This window comes from Stegodyphus dumicola, chromosome 10, assembly GCF_044657685.1.
Source record: "Stegodyphus dumicola isolate Sdum_Otavi_A_Nest chromosome 10, ASM4465768v1".
NCBI classification, from domain to species: domain Eukaryota; kingdom Metazoa; phylum Arthropoda; class Arachnida; order Araneae; family Eresidae; genus Stegodyphus; species Stegodyphus dumicola.
Window position 1 is genome coordinate 129,266,862 of NC_140777.1, and position 13,279 is coordinate 129,280,140.

General features: G+C 33.0%; 1 protein-coding gene across 3 annotated transcripts in view; it reads left to right on the forward strand.

The window, feature by feature from the left end:
* Nucleotides 1-13,279, forward strand: part of LOC118201831 (uncharacterized) — a 74,066-nt gene that overhangs the window by 43,563 nt on the left and 17,224 nt on the right. For 2 of the 3 annotated variants that reach the window (XM_085825532.1, XM_085825533.1), the window contains exons 4-7: nucleotides 667-764; nucleotides 3,101-3,171; nucleotides 3,339-3,459; nucleotides 5,629-5,804. In XM_085825532.1, coding sequence (XP_085681658.1) covers nucleotides 667-764; nucleotides 3,101-3,171; nucleotides 3,339-3,459; nucleotides 5,629-5,804 — 466 coding nt within the window. The remainder of the gene's footprint in view (nucleotides 1-666; nucleotides 765-3,100; nucleotides 3,172-3,338; nucleotides 3,460-5,628; nucleotides 5,805-13,279) is intronic. The other variant, XM_085825534.1, reaches the window with a different exon arrangement.

Here is a 13,279-nt window from a genome sequence, read left to right on the forward strand (position 1 = left end):
CAACGATTTGTATGCTTGTACCAGGAATTTTTCCGCTTGACACAATATCTCATGTTATGGCAGGTGTACATGTCATTCATGGTCACCCTGTATCATGCTTGCCCTTGCAGAAGGTCTGATATTCACACAGGTTACGGTGCAAATTCACAAACATTCAGTAATCTGATGTCAGTTCGGGTTCTGTTTTTCACACAACTGTGTCACAGCCCTTCCATATCAGTGAACTTCACAAAGCACAATGTGTGTGTCTGCCATTTCCATGTTCATAAATTGTTCTGTGCTCTGCATATGCAATTAGAACTTGAAATGACTAATGCTGCATTCCAACTACAGCTCTGACAAACAGTGCCCTCAAGCAAATAACCAGCACCTTATGTGCAAAACTATAGATGTAAGACTCGGACATGTAGCCAGAAAACTTCATTATCAGGAAGGTCATGGCTTATTTTAGACTTATGTTCTTTAAATGTCAATTTGCAATCTCGGTGGATTCATATTTTACATCCTAACATGTTTTCAGGAGGTTGTTGATAATTTTCCTGCGATAGTACCTATCCCTTTTGAATTGCTATGGGATTCCGAATCATCTAGGTATATCTTACCCCTCCTAGAAGTTTGTTCCTTTATTTTTGAATCACCATGTATTTAAGTGAAATTTATTTGCAGAGTCAAAGAAATAAAAAGTGAAGTTAATCGTATGCTAACATTATGGAATGAACGAGAAATTTATGATAAAGAATTTTTCAAAAGGCTGGAAACTAAATGTAAGCTTTTAATTTCTTATGTTTTTCAGAATACTTTTATTTCTTTTTTCTTTTCTGATATGTGCTGAATTTGTTGATGAGCAGCTCAGAAAATTTTAGATATGTAAAATCTAAATTGTTTTGTCAAAATTCTGTAATATACATAGTTACACCATTTCCCAGAATCCAGTATTTGAGATAAAAAAATATGCATTTTATTGCAGCTATTTTAAGGTCATGAAATTGTAGAGCATAGGAGAAGAAAACATGCCATAATGAACAGTATGTGTGTTCACTAAATATTGATGGGATTTTTAGCATAACTATTTTCAGAATATCATTTTGGCAATCAGCAAATACCTGAGAAATGTTTCAGTATTTCAAATTGAATATTGATGAAAGAATTTTACAAATGGGTAAATTTTACAAAACTAATGAATTATTGAAAGTACTGAAATTTCAGTATGGTTTAGTTGACTACTGTGCTTTATTGTATTGAAAGTAATGGAGTATCACTTAAGATATTCTGGGATGTGAGAGTACATCTGTTTATTTAATCAGGTTTATTTTATCCATATAGTGGAGAGATCTTGATTATTTGATTTAACCTCATGCAGTGCGAATGGTGGGTAATTTTAAAGTAAATTGTGTAATGTGAATAATTAGTCCCTTTTTTTTAGAAACCCAGCATAGAAGCAGCACAAAAGCATGGCCTGCTGTATCTAATGAATTCTGTTTTAACTGTAGATTGTTAGCTGAAGATAACAAATCTGAAGAATCTCCAAAATATGCAACAGGCAAAATTTAAAGCAACATCTGCTTGGCTTTCAAATTAATTTTGCATTCTCATTCTTAGTTGCGTTAATAGGAATTTTGCATTAATAGGAATGTGTTTAAGGGAATGTGATAACTTACTTGTATGTTATTTCAGGAAACTGCTTGCTATCATTATCCAGTTTTTGAACATCCGTTAATAAAGTGAAAATTGCTTCATTAATTAAAAAAATTGAAATAAGAGTATATTAAATAAAATAAGCTTAGCACTCGGATTGAAAATATTACTTGCATAGCAGTGTCTTGGTATAATGGTTCTTGCACCTGTAAGGTATTTTCTCCCTTCTTACTGCAGTCCTTCATGGTGAGCAGCACATTCTGTGCGTATTTGAGAGGTCCAGGTTCGAGTCCCGGTGAGGGCATTGCTCATTTTTTGCGTTTCCTTCTTTAAAAATCCTAATGACTTTACACACCTTTAAAGTTACTTTCTTTTAAATAAAAATTAAATTTTTATAATAATGCACCATTATGGCAGAATAGCTTTGTGAAGGTTTCTGACTTGTTGAACACTTGCACTATTTTTATGATGAAGCACCGTTTAAGGCACCCTTTGCAGAGTAAATATGCCTGTAGTTTGGCTAATTTTTAAAAATTTATTATCTTTTTTATTTTTTCATCAGCTCTTTAGCTGTGTGTTTTAATCATAGTGTTACCAAAAATCTAAAAGAAAATAATTTATTATTATCCTTGTATTATTGTTGCTAATAATTAAGGACATTGTTACTAAGGGGAAATGATTCAAGAAAGAGGCAGAGGTATATATTAGCAAGTTATCACCATTCATGGTGCTCACCATAGTTCCAGATAACTCATAGTACTGAAACTTGTCAACTTACTACTTACTTGTGTCAGTCTAATACATTAAACTCTTTTACTATTCTATTGCACATAACAGAATCATCCATATAGTTACAGAAGTGAAACTTCCTTTCTTGTCGGCCAACCAGTGGCCGAGTGGTAAAGTCGCTGAACACTGGTAGTTCGGTCCGAGGTTCGAATATTGTGAACGGGCTGGCTGCATGGGCGTTTTCATGGTTTTCCCCATGTGTAACATGTATATGAGCCAGTTTCCCTTAGAAAGTCCTCCATGAAGGCATCTCTCCCCTTAGGCAGATAGCCCTAGTGTGCTTTGCCATAATTAAATAAACCAATGCAAACCAAATCCTTTCTTGTCTACAAAGGATTATTAGCGTGGATATTTTCCTATACCTGGGATTTTCTAAATATTTGACAATAATAATAATAATAAATCTGTGTTTAGCTGCAATTTATATAACTGATTGAAACTCTTATTCTTCCTTAATTGAACTGGTGTATGGAAGATTATTTTTAATTCTTGCAGAAGTTTAGTGTATCAATCAGTGTGCTGTTTATTACAGAAAAATTTGATATATCTGCATTTGCTAGATGATTGCAGTTAACTATACTTGTCATTCTTTATTTAAAAACTGTCAAATAAATTCATGTGTGACTATAACTAATAATTATATTTAATTTTTAAGAAATTTTTATACACATTTCAGTGAATTGCACAGAAGATGAAAATGCTGCTGAAGAAGAACTTGAAGAATCTAAAATCATTAGCAATTTTAAGGTATGTTGGATTTTCTTTTTTGTTTTCATTAGTTTTCAGGGCTCATAGTAAAATAGGAAAGCAGTAGATACTGTATTTTCTTCAGATAATATAAATTACTCAATTCGAGTATTATAAATTTTATCTGTACTTAATGTAAATTTATTTAAACATGATTTTCTTTTTAGCTGCAAAACTTAATTGATGCTCTTCAGAAATTAAAAACATTAGAAAATGAAATAAATGAGAAAGAAGCAATGCTAGATGATTTAGAAGAACCAAAAATGCCAGATTTAGAAAATATAATTGGTAAGACGAATTTCTACTCTATGTAATGTTGTAAGAAGACCTCTCCCAAGGTTTTTTTTTTTTTTTTTTTTTTTTTTTGTGTGTGTGTGTTAAGTGAAGTTAAGATTGTCACAATGAAAGTCAGAATTCATAAATGAAACTTATTAAAACTCTCAGGTGTCATCTTAAAATAAATAATTAATAAAATGGTTAAATAAGGGTTTCTTATTGCAGAATAATGGGAAAACGTATCACAAAGTTTAAATGTCAACTGAAAATAAAATGTAAAAACAAAATGTAGTGGTGGGGGGGGAACTCTCATCAGCACTCAAAATATAAAAGGAAAAGTGCATGGGTAAAAGCAGTGATAGCAGATAATGCCATAATATTTCACAGCTCTTTGTACGTAATCCAGAATGTATAAATTTTCGAAAATATCTCTTAAAGTAAATTGTTCAGTTGTAAAGTGAAGTGACTGCCATTTATCTTCCTGTGATGCTATTTATAATGTAGTTTTTTCATTTTATCTTTTATTTGGCATGTTATTTTTATTTTGATTACTGATTTCATTTACAAAACCAAATAAACTTATTCTGTGCATAAATACACTTGAAAATGCAGGTAAATTATGAATGGTATTTTTCTTTATATAACATGGATTATTCTTTTTTTATTGTATTTTTTAAACTGTCCTGTAATCAAGTATGATTTTGAATTAACTATGGACTTTACCTGTGGTAAATTGTTGACACATGTGCAAAACTTGTGACGTATATTTATAGCCTATAGTTGAAATCATGATTTGGACAATAAATTTATCACTGCAGAAATTTCCATATATTTTCGGTGATTCTGTTAGATTATGCAAATTTTTTAAGTAAATATCGAATAAGTTCATGGAATTTTGGAATTTTTTATTAATTAAATTTTTTTTAATAATTGTACAGTTACTTTTTACATAAATAATTTTAATATTACTTTCCATTAGAATTTATCCAAGTAAAACATAGTGAAGTCATTTTATTTCAAAATTCAAATCAGAACTTTGAAACTTAAAGCACCCTCAGTTTTGGTAGACTTTTGGAATACAAGAAAAAGTTATTTCCTGAAGTTACATTAAGTCACCCCAAACTATTTTGATGCTGGAATATCTTTTCCCCCTAAATTTAAAAACATGCAACACAATAAAGGAAGAGAAACATTATCCACATAAATCATGATCTTAATCTAATATGACTGCATTGACTGTATTTTCAGAATTTAATTGGTTTATGAAGATAAGCTTCAATTAAATAAATGCATAATGTTTATTTAGCTATTTACTAGTTTTTTATGTTATTATTTCATTTCAGATGCCTTCTTCTTCTTTTTTTTTTTTTTTTTTTTTTTTTAACATAGTGCAAGTTGCATTGTAAAGTTGTTGGTAAAAATCCCAGGTTATGAGTTTTATCTATTTAGGCCACTTCTTCATTTAATATAGCTCATACAAATTAATACACTATTAAATTAAATGTATATATTGCTAACAGCTGTCAAAAAGTACATTGAAAAAATGTTGTATGTTCTATATAGCTTTTTAAAATACTGTATGCTTTTTTTATGTCTTGTTCACTAAAAAGTATTTTGTGTGCAATTTTCCCTTTTTTCTGTTCTTTTTTGGCTGTACTCAAGTGTTGCTTTTGGGGCAATTATATATTTTTGTTCTTAGCTGAATGATCAATAACCACAGAACACTAATAATTTTGTTAAGTTCAACTTCCTGTTAGATGCACTGCTGCTTGAATATTTTTATCATTTTCCCATTTGTATAATTTAATAATAAATGTAACCTAGTTTCTATGATTAAAAACTTATGCCATTTCTAGTCAATTAACACAGTTATTTTTATTTAATCGAACAGGAAAGTATACCTTCTATGCCTTTGCCATAACAACTTACTTAATTTATGTTTACCACTCCAAGGCTTCTAAATATTTTTAACAAAATAATATATTTTCATTTGTTTGTTATCCCAGTGTTCACTTAGTTTTATATTTAAAAAAAAAATAAAATAAATAAAATAAAATAAACGAATGCATAAAGTTTGTAGAAATTAAGCAATATATAGTAAGTTTAAGTGAAATGCAATAACAGTATTGCAAATAAATAATTTCATAAGAAAAAATACAAAATTAAATTATATATTTTTAGTGCACATGGATAGTCAGAATGTTTTACAAAAGTTTGACATTTACAAAAATGCTTTTGAAGAGTACATCCAGTTGGCTGTTCGTGGAATTGCAGCAAGGAAAACATTTCTGAGGGAACTGAAGAATAGCAGTGTTTTCTATTCTGTTCAAAATGAGGAAGTTAAGAAAGTAGCTCATGTATGTATATATGTACTTTGTGACATCACTAGGTACTTGTTTTGTTAGTATAGACTTTGAATAATAAAAATACTTTCAGTCTTAAATATAGCTGATATAATTCAGTAATCAGTCTTTAATATAGCTTATATTGTTATACACATTTAATTATTAATAATTTAATGTCATTCATAGATACTATTACTTGTATTGTGTCAAAAGAAAAGTGTATATGTTAAGAGTAATTTAAATTTGTTATATTTTCCTGATAATTTTGTTATTTCATTGTTGTAAAAATCTGTTGTGTGCACCACGACTTCCTTGTACGAATATTAAATTATTCGCAATTTTCCTGCATTTCATTTAAACACATTGAATTAATGAATTTTGAATTAAATCTACTTCATCGATAGCACATAAACCACAATAGAATAAATGCACTCTTTAAAGTTCACTATATTTATTTACCATAGTGACACTTTGGTGCTACGTATATACCAACATATTGTTTTTTCATAATGCAAGAAATAGACATACATTTATGCAGATTTTTCATTATTTAATTTCTTCAAATATAATGCAGGACTCTAACATTTGGTGGCAACAGTTTGAAAAGTGAAACAGACATTTATAGTGATTCAATGCAAAATCGCAAAACGAAAACAATAGTCTTTCAGACAGGAGATAACCTTTACCAAATTTACTTAACTTCTTCAGTATCTTTTTAATTTAATTATCCTATTATCAATAATTTAAAATTTTATTAAATTTAAATTCTATATTGTTCTTTATTGGAGTTGGTGCATCTTTATTGCAGTTGGTGCATTGTTAATCAGGTTTAACTTTTGACTTCACATTGAAATTCTTAACCGTTTGGCTAAATATGCACAATTCAATAGAAGTTATATTTATTTTTCATTGCATTATATTATATACAGTGGTGGCCAAAATTGTGGACACTTTTGGAAATTTTTATGTTTTTGAACTTTGTATGCTTATAGATTTCACAAAATGCAAACTTGTATATATCATTTTAAAGGGAATTTATCACTTAATTCAATACAAAACACAAAATTCAATTATTTGCAATACAAAAAAAGTTAAACGATAATAGTTATCGATATACGTTAAATAGTGATGATTGCAGTGAGTTATCAATACTTAGTAGGGTACCCTTTATTTTTTATTACAGCTTCACATCGACGTTTCATTAGGCTGACAAGAGTTTTAAGCTATTACGTGATGCCAGGAAACAATTATAGCCTCAGTTAGTTCCCTTTTATTTGATGGGCGTCTCATTCGGACAAGAGTTTTCAAATGGTGCCACAAATTTTCGATAGGATTGAGGTCAGGACTGTTTCCTGGCCATGACAACAATTTAATGCTCTTTGTACGAAACCACTCTTTTGATATTTTGGCCGTGTGGCAAGGAGCAGAATCCTGCTGAAAAATAAACGAAGCATTGTTGGGAAAGAGATTTCTGATGAAAGGTAGAAGTTTTGGTTCTAGAATAGTGTCAATGTATTTTCTGGCATTCAGTGTCCCATTGATGACATGAAGGCGACCAATACCATCTGCTGACATGCATGACCAAATCATAACACTAACTGGGTTCTTCACAGTTGCTTGAATGCAGTCAGGATGTAGCTCTTCTCATTCTACGTCTTGCATATTTTCGCCCATCACTACCGAATAACGATATCTTAGTTTCATCACTCCATATAACTTGTGACCACTGATCATCTGTCCAATTAATGTGTTTTTTTGGCCCACTGTAGTTTTTTTTTTTTTTTTTATTTTTGTTGCTGAAAATTAAGATAAGGCTTTTTTCATGGAATTCTACCTCTCAGTCCAACATCTGTTAGTCTTCTCCTGATTGTTCTTGAACTGACAGAAACACCAGCATCATTCAGATCACTTCTGATGGCCGCTGATGACATTTTTCTATCTTGGAGACATAGTCTTTTTATTCTTCTGTCATCAATAGATGTGGTGTACCTTTTTCGGCCTTTTCCTTCTTTGTTTTTTATTGAATTTGTCTCCTGATATTGTAAACAAAACTTTCGGACTCCAGATGTAGTCACTGAACCACCCACCTGTCTTGCAATTTCAGCATAGGAAAGAGCACTTTCTCGTAACACAATAATATTACATCTCTTTCTAGATGTCCAATCTACTCTTTTATTTGATATCATTGCTTCTTGACTAAATATTAAAAACTTTTACAAAAATTCCTACTTGTAATTGCAGTGTATAAGAAACAGGTCCTCCTTCTACAGAATAAAGCAAAATAATGAATTGTTTCAAGTGTAAACATGATGTCAGCTTCTACTGGCAGTTACTAACATTTAATTGGTTCTGAGAACAAGAACAGTGATTGGCCAGGAAAGCTAGACATTAAAAACCACTTCATAACTGTCTTTTTTATTTATATTAAAGTACATATAACTTTTTTTGTATTGCAAATAATTAAATTTTGTGTTTTGTATTGAATTCAGTGATAAATCTCTTTAAAATGATATATACAAGTTTGCATTTTGCAAAACGTAACATTTTCTATAAGCATACAAAGTTCAAAAACATAAAAATTTCCAAAAGTGTCCACAATTTTGGCCACCACTGTATATATAGTTCTCTTTTGAATCCATTTTAAGTCCGTTTTAATGTCTGTTTTAGAAAAACGAGTCCGTTATGCTCTCTGTACATACAGGTGTCATGCAAAACATTAATTCAAACGATTTAAGAGTGATCAAAATGATACCCTAATTTTTTCACATTTACAATACATTCGTTTCTTTGTGCAAGGAGTAAAAGGAATCCTGTAGTCAAAATATAACCACTGAAAATGGAAAACTTCATAAAAAGATCATACAAATCAAAAGGGCTTTTTACGAGAGTTGGAACTTTAATAGTGGCAACTATTTATTTACAAGGAATACAAAAGTGATTCATGTCACCATGTTTTACAGTCCTTCAATATAGTCGCCAGCATTGTGTACAACCCATTTCCAACAATGTGGAAGTCGCAGAATACCTGTAGCAGCGCCTGTTTTGTTGATAGTTTGAACAGTTTGGAAGCGAGTGCCACGAAGTGTTTCCTTCATCTTAGGAATTAAGTCATAGTCCCAAGGGCTTAGATCTGGGGAGTATGGTAGATGGTAAAGCACTTCCCAGCCCCATCGTTTGAACAAATCAGTCACAGCTTGCGCTGCATGTGGCCGAGCATTGTCGTGCAAAATGAGAGGAGCGTTCTGCAGAAAGTGTCGCCGTTTTTTCTCAAAGCTGGTTGGAGATTGTGCTCCAAAAATGAGCAGTAATACTGTGCAGTGATGGTCTACTGTGGGGGAACGGTATGCGTTAGGATGACACCATCACAGTCGTACACGAGAATCACCATAACTTTCACATTGCTGGGGTTCTGATGAAATTTCGAACATCGTGGTGGCCATTCGTTTGATTTGCGTTTCAGTTCTGGCTGGTACGATCGGGTCCAAGTCTCATCCAGCGTAATGATACGGTGTAAAAAAGCATATCCTTCGCGCTCATAGCGCTCCAGGTGAGTTCAGGCAGCATCGTATCGTAGCCATTTCTGCATTTCCGTGAGTTGATGTGGAACCCATCGTGAAGCAGTTTTTCTCATGGACAGGCGTTCCTTCAGAATGTGCAGCACAGTCGTATGCCCTAATCCTGTTTGTCGGGCCAGCTGACGAATCGTTTGGCGGCAATCATTGTCCATTAGTGCGGCAACAGCTTGCACGTCTGCATCGCTGGCACTCGGACAACCTGGCCGCAGCATGTCTGCTTAGTTTTGGCGTCCTTCATTGAAAACTTTCACACATCTTGCTATGGTTCTGTAAGGCAATGCAGATTCCCCGCAAGCCTCTTGAAGCCCTTGATGACGCTGTCGTGCTGTATGACCTCTGGCACATTCAATTTTTATCCAACATTGTTGTTCTTGTTTTGAAAACATCCTGCCAACACTTACTTTAGACCACGAGCTAATACAAGGATCCGTCCTTCGCGTCACTCTGCATGCACATGACGTAGGCAGGACAAGTCTTTTTGCTGAGAGGTAAGGTAGGTATGTAGCTCACGTGTGGTATACGCGATATTCTTTGGTTTTGTTGTGTAGCGTTTTTTTCAGCTGTGTTGCTACTATTAAAGTTCCAATCCTCGTACATTTCTCGTGACATTTCATCACGAGGTCGGTATTCCGAGAAATGTAAAAACATAGCCTGTTTCTGAGCTAATCAGTCAACAATTTCTTAAGGCCAAAAGATTTTAATAATTTAAAAACCAAAGTAGCAAAATCTTAGATAAAATTGCTCATTGGTTGCCCAAACCTGAGAGGCTACAGCTGAAAAAAATTTATCCATATATGTAGAAAAATCAATAAATATTCAAACGGAACAGTTATAGTATAAATGTAAAAACAAACCAACCTTAAGCCATAAGATATCAGCAAAAGCCTCAGCATATGGCTAGTTCATACAGCATGTAAAGGTGTAGCTGGAAGTAAAAAAGTAAATAAAATTACAAAAATGCCAAATAGTGTTTGTAAGAGCAAATAAAGGGTAAAAACTAAAAAAATAATAAGCTTATAGGTTCTAAGGTTGATATATAAGTTCTTAAGGACATGGTAGACTGCAATCAGTGTGCAAAAAATATCTGATTAAAGAATAAATTTTTTGATTAAAAATATGGAATAATTAAAATACAAGTAAATGTTTTTTATACACTGAAGTGACAAAAGTCATGGGATACCTCCTAATATTTTGTCGGTCCTCCTTTTGCCCAGCGAAGTGCAGCAACTCGACGTGGCTTGGACTCAACAAGTCGTTGGAAGTCCCCTGCAGGAATATTGAGCCATGCTGCCTCTATAGACGTCCATAATTGTGAAAGTGTTGACGGTGCAGGGTTTTGAGCATGGACTGACCTCTTGATGATGTCCCATAAATGTTCGATGGGATTCATGTTGGGCGATCTAGGTGGCCAGATCATTCGCTGGAATTGTCCAGAATGTTCTTCTAACCAATCGCAAACAATTGTGGCCCGGTGACATGGCGCATTGTCATCCATAAAAATCCCATCGTTGTTTGAGTACGTGAAGTCCATGAATGGCTGTAAGTGATCTCCAAGTAGCTGAAGGTATCCATTTCCAGTCAATGATTGGTTCAGTTGCACCAGAGGACCGAGTCCATGCCATGTAAAACAGCCCAGACCATTATGGAACCACCACCAGCTTGAACAGTGCCTTGTTGAAAACTTGGGTCCATGGCTTCGTGGGGTCTGTGCCACACTTGAACCCTACCATCAGCTCTTACCAACTGAAATCGTGACTCATCTGACCAAGCCACGGTTTTTCATTCGTTTAGGGACCAACTGTTATGCTCACGAGAGTAGCTGCAGGCAATGTCGTGCTGTCAGTAAAGGCACTTGAGTCGGTCTTCTGCTGGCATAGCCCAAGGAAGACAAATTTCGCCGCACTGTCCTATCGGACATGTCCCTCATACGTCCCACATTGAGTTCTGCGGTAATTTGACGCAGTGTTGCTTGTCTGTGAACGTTGACAACTCTACGCAGACATCGCTGGTTTCAGTCGTTAAGTGCAGGTGGTCAGCCACTGCGCTGTCCATGGTGGGATGTTATACCTGAAATTAGATATTCTCGGCACACTCTTCACACTGTGGATCTCGGAATGTTGAATTCCCTAACGATATCCGAAATGGAATGACCCATGCATCTAACTCCAACTACCATTCCGTGTTCAAAGTCTGTTAATTCTCGTCGTGTGGCAATAATCACGTCAAAGCCTCTTCACATGAATAACTTGAACACAAATGAAAGCCCTGCCAAAGCACTTCGCATTTATACATTTTCTACGTGATACTACTGCCATCTGTATATTTGCATATTGCTATCCCATGACTTTTGTCACTTCACTGTAGATCAACAAGCTTATAATTTTCAAATTGCTTGGTTTGTTTTTAAAAAATGTAAATAAATTCCATTTTTCACTAGAATTTATAATTTTTATTAAAATTAGATTGTATTATTTATACTTTTCAGAAAAATTTATCCAAAGAATTCGTCATTTTTATTCAAAATTAAATTGTCGTTCTCCATATACATACTCACTTTACTTAACATTAAACTGAAACTTATTGTAAAAAGTGAAGTACATATTTTCTTTTGCATTTTCTCGGTATAGATTATATCTTGTTGAATGTTTAAATTTAAAAACACACATTACTTTGAAATTATTTGATTACTATTCCTTTTGCAGTTTATCCACACATAGTTCCAAAACATGACTCTGTTGATAATTTTCTTGCCTGCTTTGTGACGAAGACCAAACATTATCTACTTTTTGTTGTTTTTAGTTTATACTAGTGGGATTACCCAATGCTAGTTAGGTTAGATTGAGAGTAATGCATCTAACAACAGAGAGAAAGATACCACTGTAATCCTTCTCTAATAATGATGCAAAAAATAAGATTCATAGTGATACATCTTTCACTCTGATGCGATATGGAACCCATACAAAAAATTTCGATAGAAAAATAAGCTAATTTTCTCTCATTATATCAGCAGCAATGGCACACAGTTTTTAATGATTTTTGTCTTTCTAACCAAATGGTCATAAAAGCTCAAGTTCCATCCAATATTTCACCTATATTCAATTTGAGTCGATTAAATGTGACAAAACATTTATCATGAGTGATCGGAAATCTATAACGCGAACAAATAAACAAACACAAAAGATATTCTTCTTTATATGTATAGATTTTGTAAAACTTACAGATTTTTTTATTAACAAACTCTACAATTTGAAAGCGAATAATATTTTTCTAAATAAAGCATTTTTATCTCCAACTTGTGAGACCGTTGCCACTCGAAAAATGAGTGTGAAAATTAGTGCTTTCAGAGTTTTTAATTAATATTTGGCTGATTAAAGTCGTGCGAAGATGGGAATAGTCGAAATGGCTTCTCACAAATTTTTGGAATGGGAATAATGTATTTAATGTTTGGCAATGCTATTTTTATTTCATTGTAAAGCTTGGAAATTTTTTATTAACAAACTCTAGGATTTGATAGCGAGTAGTGGCAACAACTTTCAAAATGAAGCAGATTTTCATCTCCAGCATGCGAGACTGTTGCCACTCAGAACAATGGGGACGAAAATGATCTTTTTCCGAGTCTTTAATTTATATCTCTGATTTTAGCTACTTTTTTTGGGAAAAAAGTGGATGTCGACTTTTTCCAGACCCAGAAAAGTATCGTAGAAAGTTCGGCGACAATGGTAGTGATTGAGTTATTAGAGGAAAAACACGCAGACTTTCTTCTTTATATGTATATATATATATATATTAATTTTCATCTCTTTCAGGATTATTTTACAATTTAATGCTTTATATTTTTCTTTTATTTGTACTTTCTTTAAGTTAAGTAGCTTACCTTTTTTGTTAGGTTTATATTCTGTCGTATTTTTTTCT